General features: G+C 44.6%; 1 protein-coding gene across 1 annotated transcript in view; it reads left to right on the forward strand.

Annotated features, from left to right (window-relative positions):
• The window catches only part of pcbp4 (poly(rC) binding protein 4), a 52,471-nt gene that overhangs the window by 16,263 nt on the left and 16,630 nt on the right, over positions 1–19,578 (forward strand). The window contains exons 6-10 of the mRNA XM_041951882.1: positions 268–396; positions 4,360–4,434; positions 9,911–9,982; positions 17,913–17,954; positions 18,048–18,126. Coding sequence (XP_041807816.1) covers positions 268–396; positions 4,360–4,434; positions 9,911–9,982; positions 17,913–17,954; positions 18,048–18,126 — 397 coding nt within the window. The remainder of the gene's footprint in view (positions 1–267; positions 397–4,359; positions 4,435–9,910; positions 9,983–17,912; positions 17,955–18,047; positions 18,127–19,578) is intronic.

Below are 19,578 nucleotides of genomic sequence, written 5' to 3' on the forward strand. Positions count from 1 at the left end.
ACTTTAAAGTTCCGTTCGTTCACTCTGACTGGCTGTCTGAACTCGGCTCTTCATCGCGTCTGTTAATACGTGATGTGTCACATGCCTTAATGAATTATGAACAGAGCCACAAATGTTCTTACAGCTGATAATTCCTCCTCACACAGACACGTCGTTGTTTCCGCTGCAGCTTTTAGCATCTGACAGCATGCTTTCAGCTCAGCTTGACTCAGCTCACATTATGTTTTTAGCTTTAGTTTGTGTGTGTGTGTGTGTGTGTGTGTGCAGACGACAGGTGCACAGGTGCAGGTGGCAGGTGACCTCCTCCCCAACTCCACAGAGAGAGAGGTGACGATATCAGGGAGCCAGGACGCCATCATCCAGTGTGTCAAACTCATCTGCACTGTAATCCTCGAGGTGTGTATCCGTGAGGGAGGAAGTGTGTGTGTCCTCGCGTCCATCACTCTTCATCCTGCCATCGCACAGAAAATAAATCAATAATGAACGGTTTGAACGAGCAGTTTAATTGGCTGTGAGTCTGCAGATGAAAAAAAAGATGAAAAGTGAGCATCTTCATCTTCAGTTCAGCCTTCAGCAGTTGGACAGATTGTTGGTATGACAACAGAAGCAGACCGAGGATCTGCGCTCTGTAAAAATAGCTCTCAAACTATTTTATGAAGCACAAACTTTCACAGAAATCTTCATCAGGAAGCTTTAATATGCACTGATTCTATGAACCGCTCAGGTTTATTTCATGTTCACTCACTTGTGACCTGACAGGTTTGTATTATGGTTTGTGCTGAGCTCTCAGGACAACATGAATCACAACTGATGCTGAGGAAGCACCTAATGTGGAAAACAAAAGCCGCCCAGTGATTGGCTCGACGTTAGATGATGGTGACACATGGTGGACAAACCGGTTTGCATCAGCCGCAGCTGCACTTTGTGTTTAGTGCTAATTAGCACATGTTAGCATGCAAACCTACTAAACCAAGATGGTTTGCAAATATATACAGGTACCTGTTAGCATGCTGATGTTAGCATTTAGCTGAAATGCCGACAGAAGTACAGCCTCACAGAGCTGCTGGCATCGCTGTGGACTTTTACTCATTTGCGTCTTATTTCAGTTTTTACAAACAAATTTTAGAGGAAACATAATAAAGCATTTGTGAATCAGGCCCATTGATTTCTTGTTAATTACAGTAAACTGTTTCTATGCCCTCATTTCAAACTTCCAGGATCTGTGCAGGTTTCTGGATGCATGCATCTCTGTTGTGGTTCTTGGTTTAGCTGCAGCCTTAATTCAAAGACATTTTATGTGATTAAATCACAGTTACAGACAGCCGTGCAAAAGTCAGTGACACAAGCATGATCTTCACTCAGTTTTCATTCCTCGCTGATACATTTTTTATGATCAAACTCTGAGACAAACAAGCCACAAAGCTCTCTCTGATGCAACCCGATGCTAATCCTGAAGCGACGCGGCGAGCAGAGCTGCAGAGGTGATTCTTTCATTAATTCAGCTCTGCAAGGACGTCCACCTGCCTGCTCTCTACCACATTAAAGTGTTTGTCTGAGATACCGTCCACTTCCCAATCATCTTCTAAATGGAAACACTGAAATCTATAATTCATGATTGTATTATAATTAATCAGAGGCAGCGGTCATTACGATGAGCTACGTCTTGGAGATTAGAAGCAGAAACAGAGGAATCAAAGGCTGAGAGGCTCATTGATATTCCAAGCACCTTAATCTGGGATGAGGAAGGAGGAGTGAAGGAAAGAAAAGAAAAACACGCTGACCTGAGCTAAACTCACTTTCAAGTGCCGGCGCAGTCAAAGAGTTTACTGTCGACGAGAGCTCCCACCCCTCCGTCACTCTTTGATCTCACATAAGGAATCTTTTGATCCACTTTTGCCCTCAGATGGACTGTTGTCTCCCTGCCGTCCACCCAGTGCATGCTGGGACAGGACACGCTCTGACCCTCGATTGAGCTAAATTAATTTTTAAAAGAAGTTTTTCTGTGAGGTCCTGATGTCGACATGCTGGAAGCGTGTAGAAGACCACAGCATAATTAAACTCTTCATGGTTACGTTGAGGCACTGGAGACAACCAGGATCTTTGCAGACACGTTTGCTGTATGAACACAGAATTAAAAACCCAGATCTTCCTTTCACCTGAACCAAAGTGCTTCTGATTTCAACCCGCAGCAGGACTCAGGATGCGAAGCCTGCCGTCTCTGTGATACATGCAAAGCAATTCACTCACTCAGGAAATAAAAAACTGTCCTGTAAACACGATCCAGGCAGCTATTAAGTTTCTCACTACAACTGAATTAGGAAAACAAATTAGTTCTGTATAAATATAATTTAATGTTATTTCTAGGAACCAGGCCTGAACTCACACACACACACACACACATATTTAAGAAGTACTGAGTGTGTTTTGCAGGATGTGACAATAGTATCAACGTAACTTCATATTTAAATGAAGCACCAAAAGGTCACCACGAACAAAATCATCATCAATCATCATCTGAAACAATTTACAGTCTGATAGACTGTAAATCAGAGAGCTGCAGCCTAAAAGCTGCACTTAATGAGCAGCTGTGTTGTTGTGCAAGAAAAGCAACGATTTCAGACGAACACGGCGTCAATCCAGCAGCAGAGCGAGTCCCGCAAGTTTAATGACACGGCAGCAGTAACGTGAAATCATCAGGTGACAGCTGGCGATGCTGCAGAACATCACCGACACCGAGTGTGAAGTGAGACGGGATGAGTAACAACACTCAAACTGAAGAAGAAAGAGCATGGCTGGTTTCCAGCTGCAGAAACAACATGCAGAAAGTTTCTATCACCCGTCCAGCTGTGGACATGTGGCTCGTCTGTCTCCTCAGGATCTAATAAGATCCCGTCTCGTAGTACAGATCTGATCCTTTTCAGCTTCCAGGTCAGAAAAGAAAGACGTGTAACCTGAGCCAGCGTGAAGGCAAAGAGACCAAATCAAATGCTCCCATCCACACAGTGAGCTCTACCAAACAGCTGCAGGCAAAACTGTGGAAAAGCTGCAAAAACCACACTTAGACCTGAACAGTGAGCCTTCAGAAACAATAAAACAGCCCAAATAAATGTGCCTCCCTCTGCTTTACTGCTGAGCACGCACTACTTTTTCTAAATGACCTAAAAGGAAGTTCTGGATCTGTCAATGAGTATAAATACGCACACAAACTGCATCGATCAATCGTATTAGAGATGAACATCTGCAATTGGAGCTAATCAGACTGAGATAAACGAGGTTTATGTGATTTCACTGTCTCTGCTCCTCCAGGAGGAACTCCTGCACGTTTGTGATAACAGCTGTTTGACAGAATCACACCAAAACTGAACGTAGGACAGAAACACTGCTGAGTTATTAATGAGGGAAACGGAGACGTCGACACGCCAGCAGGAGTTATGATGACGTCTGCAGCCGACAGCTGTGGTTTTAAATATTCTGATTTGAAAATGTGTGTTTGTTTTATGCGTACATGCAAGTAACTTTAAACATTTGCAAATGCAAAACGAACAAAAAGATCAGTCTGGTTTTTAATGATGCGCTTTAACTGTAGGTTTTTTGTCTCGAAGCAGGAAATGATTCAGTCAGTCGTGTTCAAGCCTATAAAATGCTGCTGAAGCAGGGATGTTAAAACAATCTGTGGGCTGAAGAACACGTAATCCTCTACGTCTACCACAGGTGGGAAATTTATACCTGAGATGTCAACCGGTGAACAGAAATGCACAGAAACAACATGAACACGATGACAACAGCTGTGATGCTGAGTTAAACATCACCTGCTGATCCTCTCTGACATCTGCTCACCTGAAAACAGCACAAAGTCAAGATATTTAATGTTTGATTGATTGTTGTAAATATCTGCTGATTCTGAATCTGATGCAGCAACACGTTTCAAACACGTCCTGACAGGAGCGACAAAAGAAACGCTCCAGAAACACCTGTTTGGACCGGTTTCATTAGATTTTCCAGAGTCGAGACTCCTGTGAGATCAGGGCTGTCACATGTTTGCAGGATTTGTTCTGCGGTTTGTTAAACGTTGGGTTTTGTTATGTGCGCCTCAGGGCTCGAGACAGATTTCAGAGAAATATTGTAATAAAGAGAAAACAAATGAGAAACTTTTCGTCTGTGTCTGCGGGGACAGAACGTGTCGTCCTCTGCATCTCGCACAGTCAGACACAATTTTCATCAACAGAGTCGTTTAATGAGCTCGTCGTCATCAGGACGCTTCTCCTGAACATCAGCGCAGATCACGATTCACCTGATAAATATAGACTTCCTCCTTTCTCACCTTCTTCCTGTTTCTCGTCTGTCCCTCCTTCTCTTCAGTCTCCACCAAAGGGAGCGACTATTCCGTACCGGCCCAGCCCGACCCCAGGAACCGTGCTGCTGGCAGGAAACCAGGTAAGAGGAGGGAGGACGAAGACGACTAACAGTGGCATGAGCGGGGCGACCGCATGAACCAGAACACAGACGGAAACATAACATAGACCATCACAAGATGCTAGAAAGACGTTAAATCTGCCAGCTACAAGACGGCAAATAAAAGACGGATGACGTCTACAGACTCATACTGGAGCTCTAGTGATGAAGAGGAGGGTGAGAGAATAAAGGGAAAGATGGATGGAGGCATGAAAAACCTGGTTTATAGACAACGGGAGGAGAGGAAGGGATGGTGGGAGGGAGGCACGGGTGGACGGATTAATGGGTCGGGTAGACGGGTGGATGGAGGGAAGAGAAAATGATGGGTGGATGGAGGGGAGGAAGACTAAGGTGAATACAGAGGAATGAAGGGATGAATGAGCCGATACATAATTTATCGTCAGAATTTGCAATTTGCATGTTGTAGCAAATACCCACTTGGTTTGCCTTTTATTCACACACTCACACACACACACACACACACACACACACACTCGTTAAACGTCTGTCTGATAGGTCTTGCACTGTGAATGGCAGCTCCTGTCATCACCCATCCAGTCGGATACAAATGAGGCTTTTTTCATGTTTATTCATTACAGATTGCCACTATTCATCAGCAAGATGTGTGTGTGTGTGCTACAGAAGCAGTGGTGGCTTATGTGACTGTGTGTGTGTGTGTGTGTGTGTGTGTGTGTGTGCTACAGAAGCAATGGTGGCTTATGTGACTGTGTGTGTGTGTGTGCTATAATATTCTGATCATCTTCAGCATGAATACTCATTATTAGCATCATCTTCCTCCAATAGAGGATTAATTTGGTGGATTCTGCTCGGACTTGTTGTGGTCTCATTATAACGGCGAGAAATTTGAAAAGATATTCGACCGAAGTTTAATTTAGGACGTTTTACAGACCGAGTCAAGTCAGTTTTATTTATAACAAGTAGACAAAGTCAACAATGTGTTGACCGTCTGTCCACACTCTCGGACTCCAGTCGTCACAAATATTACATCTGTATAGAAAACAGTCTCAATAGTTTCCTCAAACAGCTGCTCAGTGTAGTTTTACCAGAGTTACTGAAACAGGAGGAAACTTGTCAGGGACTATTTCCAGCTGCAGAAACAACATGTCTGAAATCTACACATGGATGATGAGAGCAGTGCTTCTATCACCTGTCCACCTGTCCACATGTGGCTCGTCTGTCTCCTCTGGATCTAATAAGATCCCATCCTATAGTACAGATCTGATCCTTTTTAGCTTCCAGGTCAGGAAAGAAGGACGTGTAACCTGAGCCAGTGTGACGGCAAAGAGACCAATCAAATGCTCCCATCCACACCAACCAAATGACAACCTACCAAACAGCTGCAGGCAAAACATCTGTCAGGGACTATTTTCAGCGGCGGATGAATCCAGATTAGGTGCTGTAGTGAGTGTTTGAGGCAGCGGGACTGTGTGTGTGTGTGTGTGTTCATGGTAATGAAGGAACATGTCAGCCAGAGCAACAGTGAGGCTCACTGATGCGTTTTTGATGGACGTCTATGGCTCACAGGAAGAAGCTCGATCAGGCTGTGATACACACAACACGTCGTCTTTTTAATAAGAAGAAAGCAGAATATCGACAGACATCCTTTAAATTAATACGTGTGCGGTGCTGCAGCTGCGGTTGGCTGGATGATAGCGCGTGTGTTACCATAGAAACGCTGTCAGAACTGTCTCATTGGCTAAGGTGAACTTGTTTTTTTTCTGCATCTGGTTTGTCAACATGTCTCAAACAGCCAAAAAAACTGCGTGAGGACGTGGAAACAGACCTTTTCTGCCTCAACGTTACCTCCAGCTGCTGCGACTGTTTATCACTGTCATTAACTCCGATTTCCGTTGATTGCGACGTCTTCTGTTCAGAGCTGAGGCTGATTATAGCTCCAAGTGTTTTTGCCATATGGCATCGATTTAGACGATTAGATCGTGTGATTAGAGTAATACAGTCAAGACAGGAAAAGAAAATCAAGATTACATTTATTTATTACCTTTATTTACAACCAAATGTTATTGTGTTGAATGACTTTTTATTCAAGATCCCAGACACGTCACACTGAGAGATGTAAACGATATTATCTGTCGATAAGCTACATTACTGACCCGGTTTAGCCCCAGTTATCTGTTTCCTCACAAACCAAAAGTGAAAAATTTCCTGCATCTTTAACGACGTTTCCCCGCAGGTTTTCCAAAGTACCCTGAGCTCTGAGAAGTTTTCAGGGACACAAACTCTGACGTTTAATTGGTCGAGTCTCGCCGTGTGCACTCAGCCTCGGCGGTGCATCGGAGCTCGGTGGCACGCAGGTTGTCATTTGGTCAGTTCGAGCTGTGGATGATTTTCCCTGAGAGATCTGCCTGTCCTTGGCCACACGTCATTGGGCTGTAACAGAGACTGTTTGGAGATTAACTCGGCCGTGGATGTCTTTCTGCGTCGCGGAGGCTCTGAAGTGTCACAGTCGTCAGCAGTGGAGTAAATGTCCAGAATCTTGCTGTTTCAATAGACTCAGGTTTGAGCAGTATGACTAAATCAGTGTTTTCTCACCTCAAACAAACAGAAAGAATTAAAGGATTAAAGGATTAAAGGTCTCATGTCGACGTTTAGAGAAACTATCGTAGCGGCCTTCCCAGAAAGACCATTAGACAAACATCCAGACCTGAGCCCATTACTCCTGTTCTCATACCGTGCTCTGCCTTCCACTCAGTTTTATAATAGATGATGAAGCACCGCTCTTGGTTTAAACATCACTTAACAGCAACAGATCTTGGAAGAAGTCGGCCGGTTGAACCAAACACGGTGAATCTGCTTTTAGCTGCGATGCTGATGATTGTTAACATGCTGCAACTTCACCCGCTGCTGGATCAAACTGTGCTGTGGGCTCCCGGTTAGCCAGAGGCTCCCCGTTAGGCCAGAGGCTCCCCGCCGTTAGCCCAGAGGCTCCCTGTTAGCCCTGCGGCTCCCCGTTAGCCCAGAGGCTCCCCGCCGTTAGCCCAGAGGCTCCCCGCCGTTAGGCCAGAGGCTCCCCGTTAGCCCAGAGGCTCCCCGTTAGCCCAGAGGCTCCCCGTCAGCCCAGAGGCTCCCCGTTAGCCCAGAGGCTTCCCGTTAGCCCAGAGGCTCCTCGTCAGCCCAGAGGCTCCCCGTCAGCCCAGAGGCTTCCCGTTAGCCCAGAGGCTCGTCGTTCTGAATCGGTGCTGTACAAACAACTGTCTGACAGCCTGGAAAAAATCATTCAGAAAGCATTTTTGTCCAATCGATGGGAAAGTCAGGAGTCAGGAGTAAACTGAAGTAATCTATTCCTGATCCTGATCCCACGATGATCTCGAGCCTCCCTGAGACTCCATCGGGCCTCAGCAGTTTGGAGGCGGCTGCACTTCGTTATCACTCTGCGAGCTGCTGAGCGACTTCTTCCCCTCAGGGATCAATAAACTGTTCATTCAATTCTGTTCTCATCCCATAATAAACAGGACGCTAAATGAACTTTTCATCTTTTTTGGATTATTGGATTTGACTTGTTTTGTCTCAGCAAAACTGCTTAAGAGTATTTGTTAATAAGAGCATGAAATAATGAGACTCAGAGTGAAGACTGTCTGACGCCATGAACTTTGACCTTCAGTGCAGAAAACGTTCACACCTGCGATCGGGGTCGTTTGAACCCGTAACTCATTGATTGGATAGTTTTGGTGATGTCATCCTGCATCAGCAGCACTACATAATATATAGACTATATTAAACAGCATTTTTCAGGGGAGTGGCGGGAAGGGGGGCTGCCCCCATTACAATACATTCATATTTTTGTCTTTTTGTCATAATTACTCAGATCTCACTGTAATCTTCTGTTAACAACAAGTGAATAACAATGAAATCCACCAACTGCTCAATTTAAACCAAGAAAGAAGTCAAGCGCAAAATGTACAAGACAAGCGATCAATAAAACATCTTATTAAATAATAAATCCAGGGGGAGGGGAGATACGTTCAGACTTCACAGAAACTCATTCGACCTCCTCCAGGGAGAGAAAGATGGCAGAAAACAGGACGGACAGACAGACGTGTCCCTTTTCAGAGGCATCAGGCAGGACCCCGAAAGACCAGCACTCATCCAGTCTGTTCAGACCTGGTCCCCCTCTGCTGAGGGGACACGCTGTCACTGCTACAGAGAACACACACCCATAATATAATATACAAAATACTATGAGAGGACAGTTAGCGTGTGCTCATTCACTTTTTGTCTGGAAACTGCTGGAACACCTGAAGTAGGACACTCCTTAACTCATGTACATGTTACCATGGATACAAAATGAGGTTTCACATCACTTAAACAGATCAGGAGATCATTTCAGAGCAGTTCACTATCAGCAGGTGGGACAACAGAGCCGGTCCAGACCTCTGTGGGGCCCCCAGCTCATTTCTGCTAAAGGGCCTCCTACCGGACAACAGAGCCATTTACACCACTTTCCATTTCACACAGTCACACCTGACCCCCAGTGCTCCCACTACAGTCCCCCGTCCTGTAGGACAGTCTGCTCCATCTGTCGGTCTCAGAGTTAGACCTTTGAATTCAACATGAATCAGTCGTTTTCCGTCCAGCTTTCGTCTAGAGTTGTAATTAAAGGTTGACTGAGAGACTGGATGTCTTGTTTAGTGCCTTCAGGCCCACATGTTGTCCCATGTGCGACGTGGTTATTTCTTCTGAGCTGCAGTTTATGAACAGCCAGATTTGTTGGTTTCTCTTGAAAAGTTGAATTTACAGAACAAAACTCAGGAAGTAAGAAAGACAGACTAGAGAGAAGCACCGCAAGCTAACGCAGCAGCTAGCATCACTGCTAATCTGCCGACATCGACCTCAGAGAGGAGGGAACACAAGCTCATCCGACGTATTCACGTATTTGTTCACTCTCAGTCTGTTCAAGTCTGGTACAAAGCAGCCAGGCCCAGACCGGGCCAAGTGGACTCTTTGTTGACAGACCCGCCTCAGTGAATCCATCCTCTGAAATTGTTTATTTCTGTAAATCAGAGGGGAAACCATACCTGTGTCACAGGGTGAGGGCAGGATTTTCCCTGATCAAACAGAAAATGAAAAGGAGTTAAACCAGGTGTGTGGAGCTTGTGTATCTTCACTGTAAACACACACAGGAGGAGCAGGAAACTGACCTGCTGTCAGTCATCATGTGGGTCTGTGTCGCAGCGATGATGCTGGACGCCAACACTGTGTTGTCCACGAGCTACCCGTCAGCCTGCTTCCAGCTCTTTGCTTTGTTTGTAGGACGTCAGTGTGAATATAAACCAGCACTAACAGTGTGTCCTTCCACAGGTAAACTACAGGTGTGACAGTGAAAGATGTGCAGCCGTAGATTCAGAAGGTTGCAGGTGGATGAGTTTGCGGCTCTAACTGTCGTGTTCACTCTGCTTGTGTCTCTGTGTGCCGGCTGAAGGTGTTCGAGGCGTCAGACTTTGGATCTCACCCCCTGTTCTCAGTGGCACAGGGAGGAGTGGACCTGCAGCAAGTGAGTATGAGCGCCTGGGGGCAAGGGGCAAGGGTCAAAGGTCACTTTATCTCTGCCTGTATTCATCTGCCAACAACTTACATCGACCCGAGGTATCGAACATGTAGAGAATCATCTGAAAAGGTTTAAATCGCTGCCTTAAAATCATCCTTCAGTGTTTCTAGAAGGTCAAAGATCCCATTTAACGTCATTTTTTGTCAACACAGCACTTAAATCCTCTTTCTCAATACAGCCACATGCTCAAATCAATTGATCTTTATCTAATTTTGGAAGAAATCTCTTCACATGGCGCCCTGAGCCGTGCAGGTAAACAACCACTTTCCTTGAGCCTGGGACGGCGGCGGACGACCCGAATTCAATCACACCGCCACAGCCAGCGATGGCATCATAAAAGCAGATGGTCAGAGCGGTCAAGGACCCCAGATTAACACCTCTGCACAGAGCGGATCAATAAACACGACTCCTCTTTTTCACATGAAACGCTGAGGGAGCGCAGGGACGTGCTCGCCGAGGGTCAGCGAAGATGAAGGCCGTGAAAACACAGAGATGTAAAGACAGATAAACGAAGAAAGTCGACAAGCAGAGAGAGAAAAATGGATGAAGAGGAAGAGAGAGGAAGGCTGCAGCATATATTCAGCCACATCAGTTTGAGAGATGAGATGAACGGCTGGTGAAAGCAGAGTCAGCCGCCTCGCGCTCGATACCTCAGCCGAGCAGGAAACACATCTGTTTCAGATTATTACCGCTCTTTTTCTCGTGGTGTGGTCCGACTGCTCGGAAAGCAGCCTGGAGACTGAAGAAAATGGATTACATTCATATCTTCTTGTAAAACGGCCGTCTAATATAATTGCAAGACGGAAGCGGTCAGTTTTTTTTTTTTGTGCTTTAATTTGAGGGACAAGCGGGAGCTACCATCAAGCCCGCTGAGCCCCGGCAGGCTTCAGGCAGGCTGAGCCGCTCTTTTCAGACAATACGATCATCAGGGCGGCTCGCACCAAAGTGTTTGTGGGGGTGACACGAGTTGAAAATGGCCGCAAGTGAGCGTAAGTGTGCAGAAACACAGCTGCTGCTAACATTAGCTTCACTAACACATGAGCAGGAGAGTCTCTCCTCTTTACAGGATGCTTAGCGCTGATGAACAGTCATGCTAACCATGCTAACCAGCCGGGCTACGACTACACGCTGGCTCCTCTTTCTCTGAGCTGCAGCTGCACCAACGAACAGGCAGATTTTTAATCAATAATCTCTGCAGGATTTGCTGGAGCTGTTGTAGGACAGTGCGATCAGGTCAGGTTCATGCAGTTATGTTAAATCTGCTCTTGTGGATTTGAGACATTTTTCTCTGGAGAAACATTTCTAAAAAACAAATACAAAAACAAGACATCAGCCTTTGAAAAATGTGACTCTGACAAAATGATCACCGGCTTGTAAAAACATCCATTCAACATCATCTGAAAAACTATTTGAATTTAGAAAACATCGTGACTCACAAAGTGTCTCAAAATGAAAATGTTGTGTTTCATTTATAATTAAAACCTGTGACTGTCTCAGCACTTGGAGATGAATTTAATGAAACTTATTCTGCTGCACAAATAGTTTTCATGTCAAGGACAGATCATCCATAACTGAGCTCAGCTGCCAACAGCTAGCGTGTCGCCGTCATTCGCCAAACGGCCTCCGACGAGCCGCCGAGCCCTCAGTCGGCGCTTCCACATTTGTCTCATGTCAGCGGAGAGTCGGGCCTCGGGGCCAGGCTCCTCGTACATTTAAATACTCTTCATCTCCACAACTGCAGCCTCTCAGAGCGATCGTCGTTTCGTGGCCTCCGTTCGCTCCATCACAACGGGTCGTTGTTCCCGTGTCTTTGAAAACGACGGTACGGCGGTTTGTCACTGCCAGCTAATGTTAGCGCTATCGCAGCGACACTAAACTGGGACTGTGTGTGACTGACAGCACTTTGTGATGAGAGGGAAGCCGAGGACTGTTCATCGATTGACTTTACAGACTGAATGATCATCTTATTGATTTAAGCGAAACACTAAAAGATCTACTGGTTGAAGATCAATCGTAACGCTGTTTAGAAGTTAAAGTCAGATTACCAGACAGACTGATCAAACGGTGACTGTTGGTCTCTTTCAGATGTTGAAATGACTTCTTTTATCATCTGCTTGTGGACACTGACGTATAGTTTATGCCATGTTTGAGGGAGTAAAACCTTGCGGCTGAGGTTATGGACGGATCAAGGTCACCATCTAATAACAGGAGCGTCGTTACGAGCTGGGACAGGGTGTGAACCCGGGACGCTCCCGCTGAAGGCAGTTAATCATTTAAACCCTGACAGGCGGGGCAGGACGGTGCAGCTCGGTGCTGGAGAGACAACACTGCTGACATACGAATGATTCACACACAATTTAAGATCAAATGTAAAAGTGCAGACTGACAAAACAACGGAAACAATAAAGACATAATGAGATTCTATCTGTTACATGAGGGGATATTATTTTTATTGAATCTGAGGTTTTAAATATCAGCTGGCAAATATCATCAGAATCAGATATCACAAAATCGTTGATTTATTTGTGAAAACAATCTGACAGTATTTTGTGAATGCATAGAAATAGAAAGAAAGCTTGATGATTTATCTGTGTGTTGCAAACAAAGGCTCAGATAGACTGACTCGCTAATTAAGAGGCTAACCTGAACGCGGGAAACTGACCTGGAGACAGATTCAGACTGACAGAGACTCGCACACAAAGGCCGCGGACTGACTTACATGCAGATGAACGGCGTGTGTTCAGAGACACACGAGTGGACACAGCTGACAAACACTGTCTGTCAGGTGCAGCTTCAGCGGCAGCAACATCAGCTAATGGAGGCTCCACATGAGTGACGGGAGCAGAGAGGGAGAGACCGGGGGAGGAATGAGGGAGGAGAACATTGGAAAACTGACTTCCAGCCACATCTGCTGCGATCTATGGGAGGACACTTGTCTCTCACGGCTGCGCTACAACAAGACATGTCAGAGATTCGGTGTAAATGTACACAGTTTTGTTCTATAAAGTTGTTTTTATTCCAAATTTAAGCAGCTTGACAAACTGTCCCGACTCAAAACAATACGAGTGTTACCGGCGTGACTTTGAGTCTCTATCAGCAGGTCCACAGCATGTGTCTCTCCTCCACAATAATGACTTCCTCCTTTGCTCCCGTCATAACTACTACGGCCACTAGAGGGCGATGTCACTGCAACGTAAACGTTCAAACGAGCGAGTCTGTTTTTTCTTGGTAGGACAGTCTGGAATCCAAGCTGAGAAAACGCACGCTGTGATTTGCATCTTCCATTCCATTCCATTCAGTCTGCAGCATCTTAGCTAGCTAAAGCTTTACATCACGCTCTTCATCGTTTGCACAAACTCTGAGTCACCAAGTCTTTTTAATCAAACAGCGAGATGATCAGAAGAATTAACCTTTCTGCAAACTACAGCTGCTCTCACCCAGTGTTCCCCAATCAATATGGCCGCCACAGGTGTCCTGACGTCACCTGGAAGCCTTTTGTAAAGAGGACAGACAGAAGAAGACAGGAGTGTGAAAGAGAAGAAGAGGCATGAGGGAGAGAAGGCTGAAGAAGAGGAGGGGCAGAGGAAAAGAGAAAGAAGTGAAGAGAAGGATGTGGAGGAAACGAGGGAGCCGTCGGGGGGGAGAGTGACAGCAGACGGGATGGAGGGAGGCTGGGTGCAGAGTTAAGGGGCCGTGTGAGGCGATTAATGCTGTTTATTCATTATTTAGGCTGCAGTCGCGGGGAGGGAGGGATGACGATTCATCTTATTTGCGTCTACTTTTCTGGTAGAATCACTCATTTGCTCTCTGTTGACAGATTCATCTGCGGCTCACTGAGACATTTCTGGAGTTTAATATTAATCTTTATTTCAGGATTAGAGCTGTGAGGATTTCTGATGTTATCAGCTGGACACCAACATACAGACAGAGCGTGTTAGGAAGCAAGAACTGAGCAGGACGAGGGGTGGCATGAAGGGAAAACTCAACTGTGTGTGTCTGTGAATGTTTTCACTTTTTTAATCGCCTCATTAACTCGTTAATTAACTTGCAGCAACAACTTCAAATGAAAAAAGACATACATACATGTCTTGATTTCAGATCAGATTTTTATTTTTGTTTAAATTTCAACGATGATTTTTTTTTTGCTCCAACACGACTGAAGGTCTGTTTGTTGTTTGCTGCTCAGGCCGAACTCGTCGTGTACTGTTAATTAATATACGTAATAACAACATCTGAGTTTGAAAGGTCATTATCACGCTTGATGTTGAGCTCCACAAACATCATTAACACTGAAGAAGAAGAGCGGACGCTCCTGAAGGCCGAGCAGATTAATTACAACGTCCAGGAGACCAAACAGCCTTTTAAAGTCCCGTTAATGTTGCTGCGTCATATTATTCAAGTTTTCACGTTACACACTCATTACTCTCAACCTTTTAGTGAAACATGAGATGTAGGTAAAAGAAGAAATGTAGGAAATATCACCACTTTTTTTACATGTATGTGATGCACATGGCCACTAGGGCTGTCACAATTATTACAATAATCGCTAATCGCGATTATTTTTCATAATCACGATTATTTTTTATATTCGTGATTACCGTGAATTATTTATTTTATCCACAAAGTTGTATAAAATAGCTCAGAGTCCGTCACAGCCTCACTGTGTTGTTTTCCTCTGATCTCCCGTCTCTCTCGTCTTGGTCGGATGGTTAGCGAGGTTAGCATAATAGCATGGAGGGTAAGGCGGTACTGGTTTCAAAGCCACGTACCACGGCACCGCTGCGGATGCATTTCGGCTTTAAGGCGAACGATAAAGGAGAGCCCAGTAACGTGGAGGAAGCGATCTGAAAACATTGCCGTAAAAAAGTGCTAGTTAAAAACGCGAACACGACGAATCTGAAACAACATCTCCAGATCCACCGTCCGCAGCAACACGCCGAGCTTGGAACGACCTCACGAGCCGGTGCAACAGCGGTCGGTGCCTCCAGTCAGCTGGCTCTTGGCGAATCTTTCGGATGACACTCCGAGTATAAACAGGACAGTGTAAGACGGCGCTCGTTAACAGACAGCGTAACGAGGTTTATCGCTAAGGAAATGCAGCCGTTCAACAGGGTAGAAAAACCAGCATTTGAAGATATGCTGCACAATTTTGATAAGCAGTACAACCCACCAGGCAAAACATACATCTCCAAGACTGCAGTACCGAGACTGTTCCACAACGTGAAGGATGACGTCCTCGACGAGTGAAGCGAGGTTGATCTTTACTCACTCACCACCGATATGACCCCATACATGAGCCTTACAGTGAACTTTGTTCATTGACTGAGAAGAAGTCAAAGAAATCTTTAGTCTGACCTGTGCAATACTTTACGACAGTGAAGTACAGTAATACTACAGTTTTAGGCAGACAAAAAAAATATGAGTTTGCTTCAGTGCTTGCCCTGTCGCAGCAGATTGATTACAATAAATCCTCTTAAGGAATGGAGAGGTTACTTAAGTCTTTGTCTATTTCTTGATGTTCAAAACGTCATTAAATTGCTCTTATTCATTAAAGTGTACAGTACAGCATGTGTATTGTTAAAGCTAATTATACTATGGTAATATTAATTTCTAACATGCGAGCAGCCATTAGGGCTGTCACGATTAGGTATTTCTGGAGACGATTAATTGTCAGACAAATAATGACGATTGACAATTATATTGTCTATTTTTTTTTCTGATTATTCTACTACCATACCACGTATATTCTTAGTAGATAATTAATTGAATTGATCGTTTCGGCTCTATCGGACCACAGGGTTTTACAGCCTATAAAAGTGTGGCCTCTTGCACATGTTGTGCAGGTGAAGCAGGGGTGTTGAAAACCCCCTCTGGGCTGTGATCAATCAGAAATGAACACATCTCTCAAACGTGATCACGCTGCTGTGGTTTGAAATAAAGAGATAAGAAATAAGTACGAGCTCGTGTTACCTGGTGAGACTAAGATGAGACATCCATCTGACAGTTTGTTGTCATGATTACTTTCAGAATAAAAGTTTTAGGCGTCTCACAGAGTCTGACTGCAGACGTTTTTGGTTCCGACTGAATAAAAAAAAAGCTTAAAGTTGTGACGAATCTCACGCAACATCAAGACGAAAATCTGCAGAACATCTCCTCTCTCACACAGCGCCATCTCCTGGCTGCTCCGAACAGGTCAGCCAGACTCGTACGTATCAGCAGAGCCGAGGTGATTCCCCGAGTTAAGAATCACTTTCACTTCTGACCATAAAAGACCCAAACACGCGTCACTCTGAGAATTCATGTGCAGGAAGAAGTGATTTCCTCCTCAGGTAAATGCACGCCGAGCAGCTCTGGAGCTGCTGCTGCATCTCTGACGTGACTGCATTCAGCCAATGAATATGAATGAATATTTATGAGTATTTGGCTGTTTTTTTTGTTCGCGTGTGCATGGACTGTTTGGAATCAGGCATGCAACGAGGCCTTTCAGGTTCGCCAGCCTGTATAAATAGTTACTGGAATATCTACAGATCAGGGAGAGGCGTTACGATATCAAAGAGGCCGAGCAGCACAGTCAGGTCGATTACTCTCGCTGTGCCGCTCAGGCGCCTTTTTTCCTGGTGGGAGCTCTTTTCAGCAAACAGCCATTTCTCCAAATCCCTGAGTTAGCAACAGGAGTCAAAAGTTCAGCAGCAGCGGCAGCGCAGTCTGCGTCAAGGATAACAACTCTGAAATCTGTTATATAAGGTGTGGGGAAGCTCAGGGAGGTGCACAAATGCATGGAAAATATCTCCAGTGCACCGAGTCTGTGCATGCATGCACACGCACACGCACGCGCACGCGCGCACACACAGAGCCTATGGAAGTGTTCATTCTCTTTGAAGTTCGGTTTGGGATTTGCGACGGCCTCTCAAACCTTTAAATCATGATCTTGGAGAGATAAACAGACTGTAACAAGGAGACGCAGCGAGAAGTCACAGGAGACTCGGTCGGGACGCTGATCGAGTGAAAGTCGTTTCACTCTCGTCTTTTTAGTAACTCTTGTAGCGTCTCTGTGCTAAGTGGAGCGTTGGGAAGCATCAATCCTGATGGTACTACAGAAAAAGTACATCCTTACAGTATATACTCAGTGTACAGATCTACAGAAATGGACCTTTAGCTTGTACAGGAAGCTACGGTTTACTTACAGGCTTCCTGCCCCCCTTTTTGTTCTTATTTAATCTTTGTGTTTCAGTATGAGAATAGAGAAATCTATAATAATAATAATACCTAGACCGAAATTTTGACAGAGGCACGAGGGGGCTGCGGGTGTTATCTATTCCACTGTTTCTCAAGCCTGGTCCTGGAGCACCACTGCCCTGCATGTTTTAGATGCATCCCTGCTCCAGCACACCTGATTCAAATGAATGGCTCGTTATCAGGCCTCAGCAGAGCCCAGTGACGAGCAGCAGAGCAGGGCAGCTGGTGCAAGATCCCTGTTTATTTAAATTTGGTGGGGGCTAACCCTTTAAAATTGCTATTCAGCTATAGAGCCGAGTGGCTCGAGCATTGCCTCGTGCCGCTAATAGCATCTAGCAGAATAAAACAATGTGTTAAGGTGTCACAAAGCCAGTAAATTAAATATATATCAACGTTGTAGCTGAAATTAACACTAGCTTGATAAAAAAAAAATATATGTTTTTAATGCGCTAATGCCACTTAAAATCACTTTTAGTTTTCAGGGTGCTGATTTGTTGTAATCTTCCTCCCCCCACTCTGCAGGCACAACCTCCACCAATCAGGGGCGGGCAGTAACTTCCATGTAGCCCGAGAGCTAATACTGTAGCATAAATGTAACTTGACTTCAATGACACGTTCCTTCTTTCCTTTTCTTTTGCAGACATACGCAGTACAGAGTCACTACGGCATTCCACATTCAGAGGTAACAACGATCAGCCGAGACGCACTTTTACTGTTCAGACGACGTTTTCTGTGATTCTGTGACGCTAACGTCATCATTTTCTCCGTTCCTCAGTTAGCAAAACTCCACCAGCTGTCAATGCAGCAACAGGGCCTGGCCCCCATCAGCCAATCAGCTGCACAAGTTCTCCCAGGTACACACACACACACACACACACTTAATACAGGACGCACACTGATTTTCTCTGACTGTGTACTCTGTCACAAGTGAAGGTACTACATTCAAAATCTTAATTAAAAGTAGAAATGTATTAGTAGTGGTAGTGTTGTGTGTACACTTTTGGTACACAAAGTAAAAGTACTCATTATGCAGAAAGTCCCAGTTCAGAATCATTTATATTGTAGTACTGGATTACAGTAGTGATGCATTAATGTGCATTAATGTCACTGGAGCTCATTTAATTACTTTATACATCGGTTGGGTCGCTTAATTCACTATAACATATCATAATTTCTGAGCCGATATTTGTTTTCATATGTGTAATCTGTAACACAACACAAGTTACTAATGTTGTCAAATACATGCAGTGAAGTAGAAGTATGGAAATAATCAAATAAAGTACAAGTACCAAAAGAGATGCTTGTACAAATACAGTACTTGTGTAAGCATTTTTGTCCTCTGACATAAAAAAACAACAGCAAAACACTGAAACTAAAGTTTTATTCAAACGTCTTATTTCCATATGAGAAAAAAGTGTCGTTACCTCACGTTTCATCATTCACGTCTCAGAAACACAGAAGATGTTTGTAAAAATGTTTTCATTGAATCCGACACGCTCTGGATTCATCTTCTCAAATGCAGACGATTCTTTTCTGCCATCAGTCACGTCAGCGTCTCGTTCTGCAGGAAACTCTTTAAGAGATAATAAATGTCACCTTTATTTTACTGTGCGGTTCGTCATGGTAACCCTGCGCGTGAGCCTGGACTCTGAGCATCCAGCTGGTCTGACTGCACCTGCTGACTGTTGGGAAACTTCCTCCAATCAAATGCAGCCTGTTGATTTCTGGTGACATCGTTAGCTTCACGCTGCTCTGCACACGTGACTCCTCGAATAAAAGATGTAGCGGTGCAGACGATTGATGTCATGTCAAAGAGCTACATGTACTTTACTCGAGTATTTGCATTTTATGCTACTTCATGCTACATGTCAGAGGGAGATGTTTAGATAGTATTTGATGAGCTACAATGCAGACGCAGATTAATAATACAAAACATAATCAACAAATATATGATTATATGTTACTCAAGATAAAAATGTATTGATCTCTGGGGGAAATTCACGAGCTACCCAGCAGTATTAAAGTAATTAAAATCAGCTCCACCTTTCCCAGCCGCTGCATTACAGTAATGAACACATTAATGCTTCAATAATTACTTGCATAATGAGTCCTTTTACTTTAGTTCTTGTATTTGAATGCAGGACTTCTACTTGTAACTGACTAATACTACTTTTCTCTGAATGAAGATCTGAGTACTTTGTGTTCGTCATGGTGTGAACCATGTGAAATACAGCTTGGTTTAGGTCCGTTCATGCTTCCTCCACTGTTAAAGAGACGTGGCGGCTTTGTCGTGTAATTTTTCACAC

This window comes from Chelmon rostratus, chromosome 2 (genome assembly GCF_017976325.1).
Source record: "Chelmon rostratus isolate fCheRos1 chromosome 2, fCheRos1.pri, whole genome shotgun sequence".
Lineage (NCBI taxonomy): Eukaryota > Metazoa > Chordata > Actinopteri > Chaetodontiformes > Chaetodontidae > Chelmon > Chelmon rostratus.